At 46.8% G+C, this 24,340-nt stretch overlaps 1 protein-coding gene across 4 annotated transcripts in view; it reads left to right on the top strand.

Moving 5' to 3' along the window:
- Ptprm (protein tyrosine phosphatase receptor type M) overlaps window positions 1-24,340 on the top strand; it is a 677,957-nt gene that overhangs the window by 486,230 nt on the left and 167,387 nt on the right. For 2 of the 4 annotated variants that reach the window (XM_027397789.2, XM_027397788.2), the window contains exon 15: window positions 24,112-24,168. The exons of the other annotated variants lie outside the window; for them this stretch is intronic. In XM_027397789.2, coding sequence (XP_027253590.1) covers window positions 24,112-24,168 — 57 coding nt within the window. The remainder of the gene's footprint in view (window positions 1-24,111; window positions 24,169-24,340) is intronic. 4 annotated transcript variants of the gene reach the window in all.

The following is a 24,340-nucleotide window of genomic DNA, read 5'->3' as shown; positions in this document are numbered from 1 at the left end:
CTGTCTGTTAATAAGAACAGCCAAAGTGCCCATCGTCGTCCATACAGTGGTCATTTGTGATGTACTTTGAACATCCCGATGGCTGCTGAAGGAAGAGCAGGAGGGAGGCAGGATTCAGTGCTTGGGTGCTAATGGTTACTGGTGATGGAGTTTGCTCTGATTAAAACACCAACAGCCAGTTGGGGGAAGGGATGTAGGTCAGCAACCCTCCCAAATGGAAGCCAACCTTAGTAATCAACAGAGCCTACCATTCTCTTCAGGGGCACTAAGCACTTGAACACTATTAACAGTAGTCTGCACTGTGGTGAAAGGATGGGGAAGGGCTGGTTGGGTAAATATGAATTTTTTGTGGCTCAGAAGGAACAGAAATATGTCTCCTTCCTAGTTTATTTAATTGTCAACCTGACACAATCTAGAAACACCTGGGGACTCCAGGTGAGGGAATGTCTACACTGAGATTGTCTACATTGTGACTGTCTACACTGGGATGTCTACATTGGGATTGTCTAAGTTGGGACTGTCTAAGTTGGGATGGCCCTTGGGTGCATCTTTGAGGGATTATCTTGACCATGCTAATTGCGGACGAAGCCTGCCCACTGTGGGTAGCAGCATTCCCTGGATTGTATAAGAATGGAGAAAGAGAACTGAGCATGAGTGTGCATGCACCAATTCACTGTTCTCTGAGCCTCTACTGCAGATGAAGTGGTAGAGTTGCTTCAAGTTCCAGCCTCCTTGGTTATCCCATGATAATGGTCCATCCCCTAGAACATGAGCCAAATGAACCCTTTGTCCTTTAAGTTGGTCATGTCAGGAGTTATCACAGCAACAAGGGGAAAATGAAGACACACTGCCCGTTAGCTTCCTATCAATGTGACAAAATACCACTGGTCACATAATGAAAGAATTGGTGTTGCTTTGTCTCCTGGTTTCAGAAGGCTCCACCAGTGATCAGTTGGCTTTTATGCTTTGACTCTGTTGGAGCATGCTGCCTGCTGGCAGGAGTGTGTAGATGGCAGCTTCCCTCCAGCTTCCCTTAGGACATATCTCCTAAGTGTAGATCCCTCATTCCCTCCTTTCAGCTCCCAGAAGTTCTGTGGTACATCATGGGCCAGGGCCTCTGTTATTCATCCATTGGATTCATTTTTTTTGAGAACTTATTGCCAAATTAATAACTTTAGACAAATCAAATTTAGTAGAATCTAATTGAATAGAAGATGAATCAAGAATCAAGCTAGCCAAGCTTTGGGGAATCAGAGCTCTGCTCTCTTCTGCTCTCCCCTGCCTTGCTCTCCTCTCCTCTCCTCTGCTCTGCTCTGATCTGTTCTGCCCTTCTCTCCCTGCCCTGCCTGGTCCGCCCTTCTCTGCCTTGCAAGGTAAGCAGGCAGTATCTTTGGACAGAGATCAGAAGCAAGGTGGAGACAGCCTCAGTGCTTAAGACTTGGTTGGCTTTATCTAAACCGAGGCTGATTAAACTGGCTGCCTGTGGTGCATGAAGCTTGGCTACTGTGCTTACATAAGACTCTGCTATTGTAGAAAAGAGAGTCCTAAAAGGAGAGTGGGACTTTCAGCTAGTTGGCCTAAGTTTGTGACTTTGCTACAACAGACAGAACCGCAAGTGTGTGCTTGCAGAGAGCTGAGACTTATTACTCGCAATGAGCAGGGCTGGGAAAATCAGGACAGAGGACACACGTCCAGCAAGAGCTTTCTTGGCATTCCATCCCACAGCAAAGGGGCATGAGAGAAGCCAGGAGGCTGCATAGGGAGAGACCAAATTTACCCTTTCTTGGGACCCCATGGAACACATTGCCTCCCTCATGAAGGCAGAGCCCTCATGGCCTGCTCATGTCTTAGAGGCCCCACTTCTCAGCATTGCTTCCCTGAAGACTCCTTTCTGAAGTCATGAGGTTTGGGGGCACAGCCAAGTGGAACAGTCAGGGTGCATCTGTCCCTAAGGACTGGAAGGGAAAGGGTATACTCATGCCAGAGTTAACCAAACTCTGTGTCGGACACTGTTGTAGGCAATGTGGACAGAAAAGGAAAATTCTGGAGATTTGAAAGTTATATCAAATTACATTCCCTGAATGATCAACAAAGAGGAAAACGGGCTTGGGGATACTTTTGCCCTTCCCCGGTAAACCCCAATCTTTAAAACCCCAATCTTTACACTGAGAAACTTTGTTTAAATGAACACTCTGCTAAAACTAGGCTGTAGGAAGAGCAGTAATTTCAGGAGGCAGAAGTGTGTTACTATCTGCCAAAAGGTGCCTGAGCCCCATCACCACATGTGAGCTTTACGCCAGCCGCCTGCCCGAGTTAGGGCCCAAATGAATACACAGAAACTTGTATTAGGTTCAAAGCTGCTTGGCCATGACTAGGATTCTCATCTGTTAGCTCCGTCTCAATTATCATAAATCTATATATTTTTTAAGACTTATCTTATCGGACGACTTATTGGCGTCCCTCCTTGCCGGTGGATCACATTGTGCCGCTAGAGCAGGAGCAGAGGGGAAAAGAGACACACTTCCTGTTTCCTCGTTTAGATATGAGTCTCTTGCTATGTCACTTCCTGCCTGGATCATCACTTCTCTACTACATTTCCCAGAATCCTCTTTGACTCCTAGTCCTTGCTTAACTTGCCGTTTCATTGGCCAAACAGAACTTAATTAAACATACACAGAAGTACTTCCCCCATCAGAAGTGAGTCTAGACTTCTGTAGGGCTGTGCGGATAAAAATGGAGGAGAGGGGAAATGGGGAGCAGGGGTTCCTGATGTGAGCCTGCTCTGAGGCGCTGGCTAGAGACTGGGGGTGTAGCTCACTGTAGTGTGCTTGTGAACACCCAATGCTCTAGCCTCGATCCCAGCGCCATGAAAACAAACAAACACTAAGGGGTGCAGCAGGGCAGGGGGTGGCCTTAGGAAGTAGAGCAGCTGGGCATCTCAGAACTACAGGGGTGAGCGGAGATGAGGCAGACCTGGACATTGGAGAGGAGACTGGATCAGCCTGGGACAACTGTGCCTCTGTCTGTGCCCTTAGGACTCTGGATGCATCTTGGAAGAGAAGAATCTTGTTTTAAAATATATGCCCTGGTGGTTTCTTTGACAGTCCTTGCTACAGACCCTGAGGGCTCCTGGGGTGAATATGGCCCTGCACCAGGTTTCCCTGGGCCAATTGCTCAAAACCTACTTTCCCTCATCAGAGCTGAGGTAAAGACAGTTCTTTTCTGAGGCTCCCGCAACACTCAGTCCTTTAAAAGAGACCTGGAACTGTGAGGAAGCCCTCTCCCCTGGTTTGGTAGGAGGAGGAGCTAGAGGACCACTCCTTGGGAGCCTCAAGAATCAGTAGGTTTCCAGGTTTACCTGAACACCTGCCTTGGCATTCTCAGTTCTTACGAGAATTTTACTTTCCTGCCTGTTGCTATTACCATGAAAGAGAGCCCCTGGGGAAACCCACCATACTGTTCAACAAGGAGCAGAATTGATTGTAAAACTATGTTTACATTTGCTGAATATGTTAAAGAATCTTATGTATCTCATTTATTCTAAAATAGTCTGCCCTACTGTGTACATTGAGTAGTAAAAGTATTACATATTCTGTTCAGGAATATTCTGTTACATATGTCTTTGGGGATTTTGCATACGTCAGTTTCAAATATTTGTATTGGCTGTCTTATATTTTTTTCTGGTTCCTTTCCAGCCATTCATATAATATATAACCTTTTTGTTCCATGAACTAAAAATATATTTCATTCAGCGAGCTGAGGGAACTTTGAGAACTTCTCCATTCCTGAGCCCAGAAATTTAAATTAATTTTGCTCAGATTAATCACTTCTCAGCTACCTGTGGAGGGGGGAAAAGGAAAAGTTGAACATAGTGCCATATTGTCAAGAGGTACAAACAAGATTTAAACAAAATGCAGAGAGGCATGCAGCTTAGTATCAAGCGAGCTGTGGTTGTGCACAAACTGTGAGTTCTATGTGGTCAGAGGGAAGGCCTCCTGCACTTGATACAAAGGATGTGCACAGCTGCCATTGTTGGTTCTCCGGTGTTGCTCTGCACTCTGCAACACTGTGGCAACCTATAATTTTGAAGCCAACAATGTAGGCGAGAAGTAAGTGATTAACACTGACAGTGAACCAGCGGCCACAGCCGCTGTGTAACAAACAACGCACTGCTGGGTGTGTAGGCAAAGTCCATCGTAAACAGTGGTCCTGAACTCGGTGCTTACGGCAGTGTTCACTTCCAGCCGTGCAGATGGGTAAGCAGAGGAAAGGACCATTAAATCGATAATCATTACTGTAAAATCTCTCCTAGTCTCACCATAGCTGGCTTGGTGGACAAAACAGAATAGAATATGTATGATGTAATTCCTTTGAAATCAGGGCATGCATCTGAGTCCCCAGAATACTTTTTTCTTCTTCTTTCTTCCTTTTTTCCCCTCTTAGAACAAAGATTCAGATTCTGTTGCAGACCTACCCAGAATCCCCAGGGACGACATACAAGCATAAATATTTTAAAATTGCATTACATTAATAAAAGATATATCACTTTTAGTTTAAAAGTCCTGGGTTAAGAAGACAATAGTGGCCACATCCGAGTGACTTTTCAGAAAATGCTTTTCTGATGTGTGTTGGGCATGAATTATTTTTTGTGTATTATTCATTATTCTGAGACTGCAGGGTTGAAAAGATAAATGGAGAGACAGAGAGCCCAGGATTGAGAGACAAATGGAGAGACAGAGAGCCCAGGATTGAGAGACAAATGGAGAGACAGACCATCCCACTGTCAGAATGCTCTTTACTGTTAATTATTCACTTGAAAAAATAAAATAAACAATGTTGTATTTTAAATGCCTGCTCAGTGCCAATCTTCATGAAAATTATGGCCAGGTTTACTGTTCTTTGGTAGAATACTTAAAGGTTTTAATGATGAAAGTTTGTTTATATTTTATTTGCTCTGAAATAAATATGTATTGTGGATTGCCTAATCCAGCTAATTAACATATCTATTACCTTATGGGGAGAGAAAGCAGAATACCTAAACTCTATTCTCAGGAATTTTTGGAAGAGGACCACTGTAGGTTAAAGAAGCCTTAGAAGCCCTAATAAAATGCTGTGTGTGAGCCCAGATAAAGAAAATTAAAAACAGACAAAAACACTTAGGCAGGGTAGGGGGACTGCTCAGGCGTTGAGAGCATGTGTCCTTTCTGTACTCCAGATTTGGTTCCCAGCACCCGCCTGTTGGCTCACATCCATGTGTCACTCCAGTTGTAGGAATCTGATGCACTCATCTGGTTTCCATGAGCACCAGGTACACATTAGGTCCACAAACATAACACTCATACACATAAAATAATTAAATCTTTAAAAATTGGCTGTGTAGACTGTAGGTTTTATGTTAAATGCTGTTACAAAATCATCCTATTCTTACTTAGGACACTATTTAAGGTTGTGTGGTTTTTTGTTTGTTTGTTTTTTAGTTTTGGGGGGTTTTGTTTACTATTTTTGTTTTTGTTTTTGTTTTTCAAAACAGTGTTTCTCTGTGTAGCTTTGGAACCTATCCCGGCACTTGCTCTGGAGACCAGACTAGCCTCGAACTCACAGAGATCCGCCTGCCTCTGCCTCCCAAGTGCTGGGATTAAAGGCGTGCGCCACCAATGCCCAGCGAGGTTGTGTGGTTTTTATCTAAACTCTTGGGACCAGAAGTAGATTTGGGAAGAAGGGAAGGATTTGAGAAATATTTGAGTAGGCTTTTCTGGTTGAGAATCTATATTTCAAAAACCCGCCATCTAAATGTGCCAAAGTCTGATACTTTTCAAGCATCGTGTTGACATTCAATATGTTTCAGACCTTGTAGTAAAATATTGGATTTCACATTTTTTCATTATAGCAGGGCAACCTGTGTTTTTATTGTGTAAGAGTTACATGCTGAGCTGGTGTTTAAGGATAGTAATTATACCTAAAAATTTCACATCGTTCAATGAAGACACATGCATACATACAATCACATACATGTAAACACACATACATACACACATACATGTTTATACAGAGAGAGAAAGAGAGGAGGGAAAGAAAGGAAGAAAGGAAAGGAGGCGGGAGGGAGGGAAGGAAGGAGCAACAGAGGGTAAATTTTTTTCTCCACATAGAATTGAGAATTTTTAATGCAGGAAGTTGCTGGAAAAGAAAGCTATCGAGGAACATGGTAGGATGGCTGACTTCTCTTCCCAAGGCTTGGAAGATATTGACATTATGTTGTGTGTAGTCTTTTTGCATTTCCAGAAGAGTCAAGTCAACAAACTATCCATACCTCCCAAGGGCCTTTAAAAACTATGATTAAACAACAGCTAAGGGTTTTTCTTACCCTGTGTGAGCTGTGGTCAGCTGGATGAGTGTAAGCTGTCCTGCAGCCCATGGCCAGATGTCTTCCCCACAGGATCCTCTCCTGCAGACTCAGGGAGCACTCACAGTTAGAGTCTAGCATGTGGGAATAGAGAGGCCAGAACAACAGCCAGTGAGCAGCTGGCTGCACCCTGCTGTAGTAAGATGCAGACAGGAGATGAGGGACCAGTGCTTCCTGGGGGCAGGGCCCACCAGCTGTCCACACAGCAAGGTGGGGAGGGGAGAAACTGCCTATCCCCCAGCAAGCATGGTGTGTGGAAGGTAGCACCGAGGCTACCAGTAGATGCTCAGCCACAAAGCCCTATGCTTGGGCTTGTCTTCTTACAATGCTGTGTGTTTTCTAAATTGTCCCAGGAACACAAAGTGGAAACTTCAGTTCTGTGTCCTAATGGGAACCGTTTTAAGGAAAGCACCAGGACTTACTAGTCGTACACGACTGAGCTGCACCCTGGATTTTCTCTCAGTGATCCTCTCTCATGTCACATTCTTCCCTTGAGAACCCATTTGAAACGGACTTTTGTTTCTAGTGGCCTGCTGTCATCTTTCCCCTCTAGTGTATGTGCATGCAGGAACTCCACATTTCAACATATGTGTGGAGTTTTTGATTTGAAACTGAAACCCCATGGACCATTTCCTCTGTATGCAACTGTGCTCACCCTGCTGTCTGCATTGGCAGTGACTCCTTTCACACAAGAGCCACACAGTGACCAGTTATGCCATCGGGACTCAGTTTCCCTCTTTCAAAAGCTAGCTGTATACACACACACACAGAGAGAGAGAGAGAGAGAGAGAGAGAGAGAGAGAGAGAGAGAGAGAGAGAGAGAGAGAGCCCATCATACATAGGAAGCTTTATAACCTGGACTGAATATGCCACACATTTTAATCCAACGGTGTTTTGAGTTTGATTGAAAAGTAAACTTTGAGGAAAGGTAGTCATGATGATAAAGACTGTGTGGGAAAATGAGACCATTCAGAGACCATGGCTCTGTTTCTAGAAAGTTCTTTGCGCAGGAATTTATTCAAAGAGCCATGCTCTCCAGTCCCACTACAAAGAATGCATGCTGGACTCCAGGCTGGAAATCAAAAGCTGCCTCCTTCAAGCCTAGGAACTTTGTACCCCTCCGTGGTGGCTGTGGGGATGTGTGTGCATTCACAAGGCCTTATTTTATTTGTTGTGACTTCAGGACCACAGTGATTCATGGCAGAGGCCGTCTAGAAATAATAAGAACAGGCGTCAGGACAGCTGCAGCTATTTCCAGCCAGCATCCCCTATCTGCTCAGAGAAAACGTAGAAATCCAATTCGCAGTGACATTTCTGCATTTTTTTATTTCTCTTGCTTTTGAAATACTGCATTGTTTTGTACACTCCTAGCTGGGACTGCCATGTATTCAGAATGATATAGTGTTCGCCAGCCCAGAACATGGGTCGTTTTCTCTGTTTTGTCAGATCCAAGCTGCAAGAGCCATTTTTACTATTGTAAGTGTTGAGCATACTATTCTCCCATCTCAGGATTCAAGAAGTAACTTTTGAGAAATGGTCTCTCCTGGACACCTGATAGTCCCAAGGGCAGTCCCACATTTGAGTAGACTTCCTCTCAAAAAGGACATTTCTACCCAGAAACTTCTCAAGAACTGTAGTATTATTAGCCATGCTTTGGCCAGCCAGGAGTATGGGAAAGATCCAGGGGGAAATGGGGTCAACATTTTCAGCTCACACAATTTCATTTTCTTTCTGTTCTCGGAAGCCCAGTTATAGAATCCTTTCATGTGTACTCCAAGACTTAATTCAGACCTCTCGTTCAAGTGCCCATTATGTTGAGGCTCTATCGTAGGAGACTGACATAAGGTCATTGCAGTAATGGCTGCCTATAAAAAGTTGAGCAATTATTGGAATGTGTAGACAGAATCAGCCAGAACTCTGCAATCATCCATTTAGGCTGGACAGAGGGATGGTAACAGAGAAACATAAAATCACTCCTGATGTCATATGAGAAGCAAAATGGGAAAGATACCTGATTCTTCCCTTAGCTTTATTAGTAGTTTGGTTGGTAAAGGCTGAGCACCCACCCCAGCCCTATACTTGGTTAGCAGTTTGGTTGGTAAAGGCTGAGCACCCACCCCTGCACTAAGCCTGGTTAGCAGTTTGGTTGGTATAGGCTGAGCACCCACCCCTGCACTAAGCCTGGTTAGCAGTTTGGTTGGTATAGGCTGAGTGCCCACCCCTGCACTAAGCCTGGTTAGCAGTTTGGTTGGTATAGGCTGAGCACCCACCCCTGCACTAAGCCTGGTTAGCAGTTTGGTTGGTATAGGCTGAGTGCCCACCCCTGCACTAAGCCTGGTTAGCAGTTTGGTTGGTATAGGCTGAGCACCCACCCCTGCACTAAGCCTGGTTAGCAGTTTGGTTGGTATAGGCTGAGTGCCCACCCCTGCACTAAGCCTGGTTAGCAGTTTGGTTGGTATAGGCTGAGTGCCCACCCCTGCACTAAGCCTGGTTAGCAGTTTGGTTGGTATAGGCTGAGCACCCACCCCTGCACTAAGCCTGGTTAGCAGTTTGGTTGGTATAGGCTGAGCACCCACCCCAGCCCTATACGTGGTTAGCAGTTTGGTTGGTATAGGCTGAGCACCCACCCCTGCACTAAGCCTGGTTAGCAGTTTGGTTGGTATAGGCTGAGCACCCACCCCTGCACTAAGCTTGGTTAGCAGTTTGGTTGGTATAGGCTGAGCACCCACCCCTGCACTAAGCCTGGTTAGCAGTTTGGTTGGTATAGGCTGAGTGCCCACCCCTGCACTAAGCCTGGTTAGCAGTTTGGTTGGTATAGGCTGAGCACCCACCCCTGCACTAAGCCTGGTTAGCAGTTTGGTTGGTATAGGCTGAGTGCCCACCCCTGCACTAAGCCTGGTTAGCAGTTTGGTTGGTATAGGCTGAGTGCCCACCCCTGCACTAAGCCTGGTTAGCAGTTTGGTTGGTATAGGCTGAGTGCCCACCCCTGCACTAAGCCTGGTTAGCAGTTTGGTTGGTATAGGCTGAGCACCCACCCCTGCACTAAGCCTGGTTAGCAGTTTGGTTGGTATAGGCTGAGCACCCACCCCAGCCCTATACGTGGTTAGCAGTTTGGTTGGTATAGGCTGAGCACCCACCCCTGCACTAAGCCTGGTTAGCAGTTTGGTTGGTATAGGCTGAGCACCCACCCCTGCACTAAGCTTGGTTAGCAGTTTGGTTGGTATAGGCTGAGCACCCACCCCTGCACTAAGCCTGGTTAGCAGTTTGGTTGGTATAGGCTGAGTGCCCACCCCTGCACTAAGCCTGGTTAGCAGTTTGGTTGGTATAGGCTGAGCACCCACCCCTGCACTAAGCCTGGTTAGCAGTTTGGTTGGTATAGGCTGAGCACCCACCCCTGCACTAAGCTTGGTTAGCAGTTTGGTTGGTATAGGCTGAGCACCCACCCCTGCACTAAGCCTGGTTAGCAGTTTGGTTGGTATAGGCTGAGCACCCACCCCTGCACTAAGCCTGGTTAGCAGTTTGGTTGGTATAGGCTGAGCACCCACCCCTGCACTAAGCCTGGTTAGCAGTTTGGTTGGTATAGGCTGAGCACCCACCCCTGCACTAAGCCTGGTTAGCAGTTTGGTTGGTATAGGCTGAGCACCCACCCCTGCACTAAGCCTGGTTAGCAGTTTGGTTGGTATAGGCTGAGCACCCACCCCTGCACTAAGCTTGGTTAGCAGTTTGGTTGGTATAGGCTGAGCACCCACCCCTGCACTAAGCCTGGTTAGCAGTTTGGTTGGTATAGGCTGAGCACCCACCCCTGCACTAAGCGTGGTTAGCAGTTTGGTTGGTATAGGCTGAGCACCCACCCCTGCACTAAGCCTGGTTAGCAGTTTGGTTGGTATAGGCTGAGCACCCACCCCTGCACTAAGCCTGGTTAGCAGTTTGGTTGGTATAGGCTGAGCACCCACCCCTGCACTAAGCCTGGTTAGCAGTTTGGTTGGTATAGGCTGAGTGCCCACCCCTGCACTAAGCCTGGTTAGCAGTTTGGTTGGTATAGGCTGAGCACCCACCCCTGCACTAAGCCTGGTTAGCAGTTTGGTTGGTATAGGCTGAGCACCCACCCCTGCACTAAGCTGGTTAGCAGTTTGGTTGGTATAGGCTGAGCACCCACCCCTGCACTAAGCCTGGTTAGCAGTTTGGTTGGTATAGGCTGAGCACCCACCCCTGCACTAAGCCTGGTTAGCAGTTTGGTTGGTATAGGCTGAGCACCCACCCCTGCACTAAGCCTGGTTAGCAGTTTGGTTGGTATAGGCTGAGCACCCACCCCTGCACTAAGCCTGGTTAGCAGTTTGGTTGGTATAGGCTGAGCACCCACCCCTGCACTAAGCCTGGTTAGCAGTTTGGTTGGTATAGGCTGAGCACCCACCCCTGCACTAAGCTTGGTTAGCAGTTTGGTTGGTATAGGCTGAGCACCCACCCCTGCACTAAGCCTGGTTAGCAGTTTGGTTGGTATAGGCTGAGCACCCACCCCTGCACTAAGCCTGGTTAGCAGTTTGGTTGGTATAGGCTGAGCACCCACCCCTGCACTAAGCCTGGTTAGCAGTTTGGTTGGTATAGGCTGAGCCCACCCCTGCACTAAGCCAGTTTGGTTGGTATAGGCTGAGCACTAAGCAGTTTGGTTGGTATAGGCTGAGCACCCACCCCTGCACTAAGCCTGGTTAGCAGTTTGGTTGGTATAGGCTGAGCACCCACCCCTGCACTAAGCCTGGTTAGCAGTTTGGTTGGTATAGGCTGAGCACCCACCCCTGCACTAAGCCTGGTTAGCAGTTTGGTTGGTATAGGCTGAGCACCCACCCCTGCAGTTTGGTTGGTATAGGCTGAGCACCCACCCCTGCACTAAGCCTGGTTAGCAGTTTGGTTGGTATAGGCTGAGCACCCACCCCTGCACTAAGCCAGTTTGGTTGGTATAGGCTGAGCACCCACCCCTGCACTAAGCCTGGTTAGCAGTTTGGTTGGTATAGGCTGAGCACCCACCCCTGCTGAGCTAAGCCTGGTTAGCAGTTTGGTTGGTATAGGCTGAGCACCCACCCCTGCACTAAGCCTGGTTAGCAGTGCACTAAGCCTGGTTGGTATAGGCTGAGCCCACCCACCCCAGTGCTGAGCACCCACCCCTAAGCCTGGTTAGCAGTTTGGTTGGTATAGGCTGAGCACCCACCCCTGCACTAAGCCTGGTTAGCAGTTTGGTTGGTATAGGCTGAGCACCCACCCCTGCACTAAGCCTGGTTAGCAGTTTGGTTGGTATAGGCTGAGCACCCACCCCTGCACTAAGCTTGGTTAGCAGTTTGGTTGGTATAGGCTGAGCACCCACCCCTGCACTAAGCCTGGTTAGCAGTTTGGTTGGTATAGGCTGAGCACCCACCCCTGCACTAAGCCTGGTTAGCAGTTTGGTTGGTATAGGCTGAGCACCCACCCCTGCACTAAGCCTGGTTAGCAGTTTGGTTGGTATAGGCTGAGTGCCCACCCCTGCACTAAGCTTGGTTAGCAGTTTGGTTGGTATAGGCTGAGCACCCACCCCAGCCCTATACGTGGTTAGCAGTTTGGTTGGTATAGGCTGAGCACCCACCCCAGCCCTATACGTGGTTAGCAGTTTGGTTGGTATAGGCTGAGTGCCCACCCCTGCACTAAGCTTGGTTAGCAGTTTGGTTGGTATAGGCTGAGCACCCACCCCAGCCCTATACGTGGTTAGCAGTTTGGTTGGTATAGGCTGAGCACCCACCCCAGCCCTATACGTGGTTAGCAGTTTGGTTGGTATAGGCTGAGCACCCACCCCTGCACTAAGCCTGGTTAGCAGTTTGGTTGGTATAGGCTGAGCACCCACCCCTGCACTAAGCCTGGTTAGCAGTTTGGTTGGTATAGGCTGAGCACCCACCCCTGCACTAAGCTTGGTTAGCAGTTTGGTTGGTATAGGCTGAGCACCCACCCCTGCACTAAGCCTGGTTAGCAGTTTGGTTGGTATAGGCTGAGCACCCACCCCTGCACTAAGCCTGGTTAGCAGTTTGGTTGGTATAGGCTGAGCACCCACCCCTGCACTAAGCCTGGTTAGCAGTTTGGTTGGTATAGGCTGAGCACCCACCCCTGCACTAAGCCTGGTTAGCAGTTTGGTTGGTATAGGCTGAGCACCCACCCCTGCACTAAGCCTGGTTAGCAGTTTGGTTGGTATAGGCTGAGCACCCACCCCTGCACTAAGCTTGGTTAGCAGTTTGGTTGGTATAGGCTGAGCACCCACCCCTGCACTAAGCCTGGTTAGCAGTTTGGTTGGTATAGGCTGAGCACCCACCCCTGCACTAAGCCTGGTTAGCAGTTTGGTTGGTATAGGCTGAGCACCCACCCCTGCACTAAGCCTGGTTAGCAGTTTGGTTGGTATAGGCTGAGCACCCACCCCTGCACTAAGCCTGGTTAGCAGTTTGGTTGGTATAGGCTGAGCACCCACCCCTGCACTAAGCCTGGTTAGCAGTTTGGTTGGTATAGGCTGAGCACCCACCCCTGCACTAAGCCTGGTTAGCAGTTTGGTTGGTATAGGCTGAGCACCCACCCCTGCACTAAGCCTGGTTAGCAGTTTGGTTGGTATAGGCTGAGCACCCACCCCTGCACTAAGCCTGGTTAGCAGTTTGGTTGGTATAGGCTGAGCACCCACCCCTGCACTAAGCCTGGTTAGCAGTTTGGTTGGTATAGGCTGAGTGCCCACCCCAGGCCGCTTACCCAACATGCTGCTGACCAGAGATGCTCCACTTCCAGATCTTGAGGGTATCCCCCGTGCATATTGATGTCTGCCAGCAATGATTCCGAGGTCTAAACAGGCAATTCAGGGTAGGTGAGAGTAATTCTACATGGTGTTTTCAGAACACTTGAGGTTTTACCCCAGCCCGTCACATGAGGAGGGGCAGGTGAGTTCTCACTGGTGACATTATGTCAGCAATGCTTGCATTCTGTAGCTTTTTATGCTTTCCGTCTTGAGACTCGGGATGCTCAGCCTGGGGCCAGCTGGGGCTCTCCAGCTGAGCACTCAGTCCGTTGATGGTCATCTTCTAGAAGAGTCACCAAGACCCTGCTAAGCCCCTGTCACCGTGGGAGCTGCAATCTCTAGAGCAGGAACTGCACTCTCAGAGGGATAGAGCTGGCAGCCAGGCCCGAGTTTCTGTTACTTCAGCATTTTCCAGGAACTCTGGGCTTGGAACCGGGTATATCAGTCCCTTCCAGTGGTGTAAAGATAAGCCTGGCATGATATGCCTTATGATAATACAAGAGATTTTATTGTGGTTTGGTTTTTCTGCTTTTTTTCTACAATTGTAACCAAAGCAGTCAGATGCCTTCTCTTACCCAGGTGAAGTCTTACACTCTGTTCCATGGTGCTGTTGCTGTTCAAGAGAGCTGAGTAGCAGAGTAGATTCATCGGTGTTTATCTCTTTGAAGAGAGTACAGTGTCACTGTAAGGAAGCGGGTGCAGAGAGAAATGTATCAGCTCGCTGGTTCTACAAAATTCAGAAACTGTTTCTGGCATATGGCACTGGCCTGCAGCTCTCTAGGGTCTGTGCCATTGGAGGGGTTATTGGCAACAGTCTTGTAGCTGGCATTCAGTATAGTTTGCATATTGGATGACAACTATAGTTTATAGCAAAGACCGTCAGATGAGGCCAAAAATCAATTTGGAGAAATACCTATCAATTAGAGACTGTGGTGCCAATGGCCTTCGATCACATGAGAGACTGGTGGTTTCATACTGCCAGGGTATTGTCCTCACTTTGCCTCTCATGAACTTGAGTTAGAAACCACTGTCCCTGAGACATGATATCACCTCAGGGCAGCCTAAAGCACTCAAAAATGCAAAACTGCATGAAGCGGGTGGTGGGAGGGAGAGCCTCCTTGTATGTCAGTCTTACACCTTGAGCAAAGCCCTGCTGAGTGGGTGTGGAAATGGGCACCCTGTGGGCTGTAGGTGATTCAACACTCAGTTTTGATTGCCTCTAAGTGGCCCACTGGAAATGTGTTTCGTAGGAAGGTGCCAAAAAAATCCTCATTCCAAGTATTTCAAGGTAAGAACAATATTTAATTCTGCTTTATTTTAAGAGATGAGAACAATTTGTAGACATGGTGTTAAGAGAGATTCTTTTACAGTACTTCTGTGGATAGCAACTGCTATTGAGCTAATGCCTGCATGAGCTTCAGAATAGCATTCTATCCAATAAGGTGAAATATTTAGGACTTTAAAAGCACTTTAGGTGATAATGTTACCAGTCACTCAGAACATACTTTTTTAAAAGAAAAAAAAATTAGAGTGTTACACAAATACTGTGTCAAAAAGCTAACTGTCTCTGAAGCATTGTTGACTATAACTCAGTTGGTTATTGCAGATGCAATTTTATTTATTTTCCAATACTTTGGATTGTTGGAGGGTCTTATTCCTAATGAGAGAAAAAGCATGTTCCTTTTCATCCCTGTGAGATTTTTGAATCCCTCCTCTGGAACGTTAGTCTCTGTTCACAGGAGGAAGTTAGAATAGACGGAATGAAGTTGTTGCTTCCGAGGACAGTTTTCCGCTTCCTGGGCAGTTAGTGCTGGCTATTCTTAAATGGATAATCGGCACTACGTTCAGCAGTCTGTTAAAGCTGAGTCCATAAGATTAATCAGGCCACGAGCGGTCCTGTGGCTCTACTAATACAGTTCAGATAACATCAGCATTTCCTCACCCTTCACACAGGAAGGCTTTCAGGGCTGTGTATGTGCGTCCTCTCAGGCAAATGTTCAGACACAGTGAAAGATGAAGGTTGATTTTCCCATTCTGCCTGGTGAACAAGGCAGGGTTCTCTGGTGGGGTGGTGGGAAGTCAGTGCCAAGGCAACTGTCTGCAGAACCCATTTTCACCGACTTCACCAGCCTCTGGAAACTCAGTCCAGGAATTCCACCCAGTAGGGCTTGCTGTGGAGCCTGGTAGAAGACTGGTGTGGTCCACTGGGTGGCCTCAGCTGTCCTTGTGCATGGCCCCATACATTCTGTTTCTGGGATCCTTAGCAAATAGCTGTGTACTGAAAGGTTGGTCTCCAGGCTAGACTGTGGCTTGGAAAGTTGTCCATGTTCACATCACTGAAACAAAACTTTGCCATTGATCCTCAGATTGAGTTATGGTTTTCTAATTAAAAATGAGCATGTATTTATTAAAAACAACAACAACAACAGGGGTTGGAGAGGTGGCTCAAGAGTTAGAGTGCTTGTTGCTCTTGCCCGGGACCCAGGTTTGGTTCTCAGCATCCACAGTGCATTGTGTCACAATAGTGTGTAAAGCCAGCTCCCCCTTAGTGCATTGTGTCACAACAGTGTGTAAACCCAGCTCCCCCTTAGTGCATTGTGTCACAATAGTGTGTAAAGCCAGCTCCCCCTTAGTGCATTGTGTCACAACAGTGTGTAAACCCAGCTCCCCCTTAGTGCATTGTGTCACAATAGTGTGTAAAGCCAGCTCCCCCTTAGTGCATTGTGTCACAATACTGTGTAAAGCCAGCTCCCCCTTAGTGCATTGTGTCACAACAGTGTGTAAACCCAGCTCCCCCTTAGTGCCTTGTGTCACAATAGTGTGTAAAGCCAGCTCCCCCTTAGTGCATTGTGTCACAATAGTGTGTAAAGCCAGCTCCCCCTTAGTGCCTTGTGTCACAATAGTGTGTAAAGCCAGCTCCCCCTTAGTGCATTGTGTCACAATAGTGTGTAAAGCCAGCTCCCCCTTAGTGCATTGTGTCACAACAGTGTGTAAACCCAGCTCCCCCTTCCGGCCTCCACAGGCATCTGTGCCCACATTATACATTCCCACACAGTCACAAACATAATTTTTTCAAATAAAAATTGTTTTTAAAAAGGGCAAAGAAATGCAATGCTATTATTACTCCAGCAGATGCTCACCGGGCGCCTTCTCAGTGCTGGTTCTGCAGGGAGGGAGAGGAGCCGTCTAAAGGCACAGGGCTACAGAACTGTGAACAGCCCTTCCTGCATTGTCCTGCAGCTGTTCAGCTAGAGCCTTGCGTCCTGTTGGGCTCTGTTCGACTCAATACATGAAACAGAACATTGCCCAGCTAGGCTGAGACACTGATTGCCCCTACAATGCCAAGTGCTGAAATTAAGTTACACAGCACACAGGAAGCTGCAGCTGCTGTCTCTCCTGGGCTTGCTTGACTGACTGAAGCAAACACCTGAAGTCACATCAATAGTGGCATCAGAGAGACAAAGCGGGCTGAAAACTGTAAAGACCATACCCTCCTCTATTCTTAACCTAACTCATCCAGAAATTTCTGTTTGCAAGAAAAGTAAGACTCTAAATATACCTCATCAACTGGGCGTGGTGGCTCACTCCCTTAGTTCCAACACTTGGGAGGCAAAGGCCAGCCCAGTCTACATAATGAGTTCTAGCCTAGCACTACTACATAAAGAAACACTGTCAGGAAAAGTTTATGTAATGATGGCCAGCAACAGCAGCAAGCTCATATTTCTGGGGTGCTTCACCTTTCTTGATTTCATCAGAAGGCAAGGTGGGGTGACTAACCTTTTGTAAAGAGGAATAAGTACACATTGTGGGACCCCCACATTAATCAAAGCATCTGCCATGGTTTCCCCACATGCACGCCTGCTGTTAGTCATGTGAGGTCATTTCTATAGCGACAGAGAACTGTGTCTTCTAGATTCAAGCGTGTCATTCCTAGTTTCCTCTGAGTGAGTAAAGGCAGGCACTCAGTCAGCCGCCCTGCATCCCATTCCTACAGAAAGATCTTCCTGACAGTCCATACAGAGACCTAAAGGGGAGCAGCGGTGGGAGAGGCGAGCACACAAAATTGCTCTACCATGGAAGTATGCAGAATCTAGGAACAGGGTTTCCCCAAGAACCTTCACAGTCACTTGTCCCATTAGTGCGGATTGTAATTAGAACTCAGACTCTGGCACCCATGTATAAACCAGACATGGCAGGGTGCACCTGTTGCATTGCACTGGGGACAGAGACAGGTGGGTCCCTGGAGTTCACCAGCCGGTCATTCAAGCCAAAACAATGAGGTCAGGGTTAGAGAGAGACTGTCTCAGAAACCAGAGTGGGAAAGTGATTTGAGGACATCCCAACATCAAGCCTTTGCTTTGACGTGCACCCATGCACAAACAAACGAGCCACCAGCGTGCTGGCAAGAGTTTTTTAGGGGTGCTGTCTTCTGGTGCTGAGAGAGGAAGGGTGGCTGAGAGATGGCTGCAGTTAGTTCATGGACCTCTTGCCCTTACAGTTTTCTGAAAAGCTACCCAGCCTCCTGTCATCCCTAACATGGCACTTCCTGCCGATCCGCACTTGCCTTGCCGCAGGTGTGTCTTATCTTCCGCTCTTTGTGCTGGTTTGTACTAAGTAGTGATTTAAGCCTTGACAAGTTGCAGTAAAATGGGCACTGTTTCCTTTGTAAACTCCTCTGGCTGTTGAGTGAAACACTTCACGTGGGTTTTTCATTGAAATATAAGGAGGGAAGATGAGTTTAGAAAATATAATACAGACTTGGAAGTGTGGGAGGCAGTAACAGCAGAAAGGAGGAAGGAAGCCCACGTCTCCGTGCTGCTCAGAGCGCTGAGGAAGAACCATTCCCTCCCGGCAGTGTGCCGTTGCCACCCAAGAAAGAATGGAAGTTCTGCGCATGCAGGGCTGTTTCTCCTACACTTTGCTCTCCTTAAGAGTTCCGGTGTGGCACAGAAAACGACGGCGTTGAGAGCTCTTCTTCAAGATAAGCAATACTTTCATGACGATGAAGCAACTCAGAAGACAAAATTCTAAGGGGGGTTTACATCCCTCACTCTCTCTCCAGTGTGTCTGGATTTGCAGTTCTTCCTGCCCAAGAGTGGAAAGAATTTAGGTTCTGAGACTACGCCGTGCTCTGTCTGTTTAGTGAGCGTCTGTGACATGAAATGACACTCTGTGGCTTAAGTTGCTGCTGTATTCTGAAGTTCTTTACAGAGCTCCCCTTACACAGCTGGACAACGTATCGCATAACTCAATGATCTCAGCAGCCAGTTGGCTTCAAAACAGCTATTCTATCCCAAGGAACAAAATATGACTGTGAAAACCATGAAGGATGTGGCCTTACATTCAGAAGTGAAGGGTTAGGGCCACTTAATCGTGTGCCTTGTGCAAACTTACCACTCACCGTGCGATGGATCACTCAGGGCTCAGTTTCTGTTTCTGTCTCAGAAGGCACGCGTGTCAACGTTGACCTCTCAATTGCGGCCCTGTCCATAAAGTCTGTCCCCTTTCCCTGCAGCCTCTCCAAACAGCCATGTCCCTCCATGCACGGTGCCTCGGATCAGGTTTACAGGATTTCATCTTTAGAGATGTGTGTCTAACTTGCATTTTTCCCATCGTGGAGAATATACTACATGAGGGTGGGGAGGTGACTAAGGGGGCATACCGCTCTTCCAGAGGCCCCAAGTTCAGTTCCCTGCACACCAAGCAGATCAAAAACCCCCGTGACTCAGTGCTAGGATCTGACTCCCCCATCCTGGTCTCTGTAAACATATGTACTTGTGCACGAGCACACACACGTATGCATCATGCACACACACACACACACACACACACACACACACACACACACACACCTAAATAATAAATCTTTTGAAAATAATAAGCTACACTAACTTGAGGGGGTTACTTTTTAGTTTCTGCATAGTATGCTTAACTGTGTGCTGTATATAACAGTCAATATTTTGGTATTTTAGAAGATGGCAATATGCTGTATTGCTGTGATCTATATATAGTTATGCTTGAGTTGGAAGAAATAATTTGGCACATCCACTACCAATAACACATGTTTGGTAGGTATCATGTCTGCCAAAAAAAATTTCCATTTGCACAGTGCTTGCTTTCCTATGGCATTACTTACTTGTTCATCCTGGGACATAATGTCAGCCTTACTATGTCCTGTAAAATAATTTAATTTGTATGCACAGTGAATTTATGTTATCTAGAAGCTGTCTATGTCTGATAGCATTTCCTAGGGACAACGGACTCTGGTGAAAGAAACACCAAAAACATTTTGAAAGTCAGCACAGACCGCTTTGGCATCACAGTGTAGCTGGTGTGCCCATGAACAGGGTTGCCAATGGTGTCCCAGATTTGTAGAGAAATGGCTTCCTAGCTGGTGAATCCCATGTGACTTTGTATGTATAGGGGGTAATTAGTTAAATAAGCAGAATGAGTTGATGGTGCTGGTGACCTTACAATGCGGAAGAGAAGTGTGGTGTGACCATGGACTGAAGAGGGGATGGCTGTCAGGGAATCGAGGGTGAGAGGGTCTGTCAAGAGAGGATGGCTGTCAGGGAATCGAGGGTGAGAGGGTCTGTCAAGAGAGGATGGCTGTCAGGGAATCGAGGGTGAGAGGGTCTGTCAAGAGAGGATGGCTGTCAGGGAATCAAGGGTGAGAGGGTCTGTCTGTTGCAAGAGAAGCACAGAAAAGACGTGGCCTGCAGGAAGCACGGCGGCTTGTTTTAATTAGTGGCAAATGGCTGCCTTCATGTCTACATGGAATTTATTCAAATCCCTGACTGTTACTTGCAGATTTTAAGGGAAGAGAGGAAAGGGGGGACAAACCTGTTCATTTATAGGGGAGGAAACACAAATGGTTGCTGTGTCTACCAAAAGCTGAGCAATTTCACTAAAAAGGGGTGGGACAATGCTTACGCAAGAATGTTATCAGGAAGCAGTCTTTGGGGCAGCCAGCAAGTTGATGGATGTCCCAAGGTGGAAAATACCATGACCCAAGGTCTTATCCTTCCCAAGTCAATTTTATAGGGAATTTAAAGATGAAGGGACTTGGCCTGTGGGATAAGCTGCACCCTGTCGAAGGCAACCTGTGACTTCCAGGAAAGCTTTGCTGCGTCTTCACTATCTTAGTTTGAGTTTTGTTGCTGGGAAGAGACACCATGACCATGGCAGCTCTTAAAAAGGCAAACACTTTATTGGGGCTGGCTTCCAGTCTCAGAGGCTCACTCCATCATCATCATGGTGGAAAACATGGCAGCCTGCAGGCAGACCAGGTGCTGGAGAAGGAGCTGAGAGCTCCTCATTTTGATGTACAGACACAGCTTGAGCATATGAGACCTCAAAGCCCATCCCCAGTGGCACACCTACTCCCACAAGGCCACGCTTCCTTAACAGTGCCACTCCCCAGTGGCCAACCATTCAAACACATGAGTCTATGGGAGCCGTTCCTATGCAAACCACCACATTGGCAAACCTGCTGGTGTCTTAATGTTGTACTTGAAGGAGGATGGTGGTCCCCAGAGGTGGATGCTGTCAGGTGGCTGCTCTCAATGTAGAGAAGGGGTCAAGGACTTGGTCTAGGATGGTGGCCGTAGAGTCAGAGCAAAGCAATGGCTTTTCTGGAGCATATTTCAGAACCTCACAGCTGGACTTCCAGGCACTGCCTTCTGAACTTCCAGAATAGCCCAGTGATGTTGCTGCCTGGGGTGAGGTACCCCAATCACTTTAGGGACTGATTCTAATTGTATTTTACCCTCTCTAAAACTCTAAAGGCCATAATAGAAGACTTTGTGTTACAAAAGCATTGAGGTGCAACTGCTGTAATAGCTTAAGGTAACATCATACCATGACCCCCCCAAACCAAGAACGTATCACCCCATTGCCGTTACTGGTGCCCCTTGAGCACCATATGAAAACAGGCTTCAAGCAAACCTTACCATCCATGCAGCTGCATACCACCTGAAATAGTCAGGGTATCAGAGTCAAGTTCACCTAGCATACACGGAGCACACTCTTGGCCAGGCCTGTCTGAGAGATAACATATGATGAATTCTTCATCAGCATTCTTGTGACATTTCACAAATGACAGAGGCCTGCAAGATAGAAAAGTCCCCAGATTGAGATATTTAACTTCTCCCAGTTTACATTATTTGCCTGGGTTACGATTGATGTTAGGATTATTTATATCGCCTTATACATTCAGGCCAAGAATGAAGAGTAAAATGATTGCCACAGTCACTGGGATTCTCACACAATGGAAATCCCACTTTCCACCCACAGAGAGTTTACAGTGGCTTTGGCAATTGGGTAGAGGGTGGGGGTAGAGGGAGAGGGGCACAGTGTCTCTTGAGCATTACCCAGAAGCTCCGATGACTGTGGTGAACTGGTCATGGGTGCTGCATAGACCACACCCCCAGATTCCTAGAGGAAATAATCTGTTTCTGTTTGCAGTTATATTTAGAAGAACTCAGTGACAGGATTAAGCACTGGTGACATTATACCCTAATTTCTGAACAGCAGCTTTGGGAATTTAAACAGTGGTTGTTTACAGAATTCACGTGGGAAACTATTGTGAAGATTTGTTGACTGTGATACAAAAGGGTGCAAATTGCATGGGCATAATTCTGCATTTTGTGGTGTCTATGTTTCCTTTGCTGGGATTTTTATGTGAGGTGTGTGTGTGTGCGTGTTTCTGCTAGGACCCGATCTCTAAACTATAAATTGAGATTTTAATTGAGTTTTCAGTGTTTGGTTTGTGTTTCTTATATGAAATTCAGAACATTCCTATCAATGATTTAAATACAATTTTACACAGAACCAGGCTAGATTTTCTTTGACTAGTATCATTTTAACCAAATTACTAACCCCAACAAAAAATAAATAATAAATAAAAGGCATAACCTTTAAAAATACCTTCTCAACCTCCGAAAATGGTTTTCTGAAAAACCACCCTAGGAAGATTCATGGTGAAGAAGACAGAAACACAATAGGAAAAGGTGACCTGTGACCTTAAACAGGTCTCCAGCCCATACCATGGGAAGAATGATATACCAAATAAAAAGGCCATCAACCGTAGAAACATATGGACCACAGTTGTATCTGATATAATGCAATTTGTATTATTTCTTGACCTTGACCAGCAGGTCATTTTCAGTGACAGGGTCCTGAGAATGAAGACCAGGAGATAAAGAGGGTAGAAGATGGAGAAGACGAGAAAGTTTGGGATTGGAGGTCTTGCACAAGTTATGCCTTTTATCAGGCAAGCTTGTTAAGAAGTGCAGCATCATATACACTGTTTCCATGGGAGAAATGGGACAAAGTGAGCAGAAGCTACCATACAATGGGACCAAGCCAGCAGGAAGTTAATCAAACAGTGTCACCCAAGGGCACATGGGGAATCTCTAGAGCATCACAGTGTGAGCACACAGGCCTCAGGACTGGTGACTAAGCTCCAAACATTGGGTTCTCAGGATCAGAAGATACAGCTTCTTGAAGCCCTGGTGCAGGCCATTACCAGCTCTGCCAAGCATGTTCCTGGTTTTAGAGATAGAGCCCTGTTCCATCTCCATGCTTCAGGGCTCCAGGGAAAGAGTCAGTTGATCAGTCTAGCCCTCAACAATTTTGTTTATAACTGGTTCATGCTTGTAGAAATCAAACAGTATTTTCGAGTTATTTCATTCCCTAAATATTTATCAGAGACCCTTGTGGTTTTTTTCTTGAGAAATTTCATGCTATTTGTGAATTCCTAGCCTATTGCAAATCATTTTCATTTTCCTGTATGCTTGGCATGACCAATAACTTTTTTTTGGTAGTCTGGGTGTGGTCCCAGGTGGCACGTGCTGGTATCATGACTTACTCCTGGGACCCGGAGACCCTAGCTGTGATCTGTGCCCTTGGGGAAAGGATTTCCACTCGAAATGTATTGCTAGTTTACTCTCAAAGTTCATCAAGAGTGATCAAGTCCTTCTGGGGGAGGGGTGTTCAGACAACACAGGTCTTCCTTTCCATAGAATGTCAGAGACAGATGTAGCTTACACTGAACAAAAGGAAGTTTATCCACTTACCTCTGGAACTGTATTCCTTTGCAAAGGGCCTTACATCAGCATTGACTTCTGCTGTGTATTCTACTTAGAAATATATGCAGACATAGTCTTCACCCTGTGGCCAGGTTAATGATATTTATACACACCCTCATCACTGGTGAGAGATAGGGATCTAAGCTGGGATGGACTGGCTTGTCCTGGTCTGAATCGAATCGGTTTATCTTTGGTTTACCCTAAAATTGCAGCAGAGAGCCTGCTTCCTCCTGGGATCTGAATGTAAAATAACTAAAGCAGATTGAACTTGGCAGTGACTAATGGAGTCTCGTGCAGAAGTTGGCAAGTTGGTGGGTTTCTGCATATCAGGAGGAAGAGCAGAGGAACCAGAGCCACTTTGCGATCCAGGCATGTCTCCTCCCTCCACCAACCGGGCTCTATTGGGGGAGGGCAAAGACCCCACCTACTTGCTTCCTAAAGACATCAAATTCAGAGTGTACAAATTTGTTACATTACTGATAATTCCCAGACAGCTTCCTTGTTTAATGAGCCATTTCAGCTGCCTGGAGGTATGCTTCATAACAATAATTTTAATCAGTCGCATAAAATCTATGGAGCTGGGTGCAAACTAGCATGAATTAGAATGGTGGAAATGTTTCTTTGATCGCTCCATCCTGGCTGGCCACCATTAGCACCCGGGAAGGGCTCCCTGTCATTAGGAACATGACTGTGTCCCAGCATGTGCTAAGTGTGCCGCCTTCTTGTTTTATTTTGTCTGTTGTCTGTATCCATGCATTTCCACATATCAATACATGTGTAGACCTCTACTTCAGAGGCAGCCCGAGTAATTTCTTTGCTTTTAAATGTTTTAGGTTTAACCTCCAATGTGATCTCCGGAATTCCTGGTATCGTGTGGCTTACACACATAGGTGACGTATCTAGACTGTGTTTTGAAAGATGGGGATTGGGCCCTGTCTTCAGATCGACTCCCCCTGCCCATGCCCACCCTGAGAGGCAAGACTTGTGTTTTCCAGCTCATTAAACTGACAGCAGAAATTAGTTTGTGGTATTAAAAACTAAAACGTTAAATTATAGCTACAT

This window comes from Cricetulus griseus, chromosome 2 (assembly GCF_003668045.3).
Source record: "Cricetulus griseus strain 17A/GY chromosome 2, alternate assembly CriGri-PICRH-1.0, whole genome shotgun sequence".
NCBI classification, from domain to species: Eukaryota; Metazoa; Chordata; class Mammalia; order Rodentia; family Cricetidae; genus Cricetulus; species Cricetulus griseus.
Note: the sequence above shows the minus strand (reverse complement) of the source record. Positions and strands in the feature narration are given on the sequence as shown.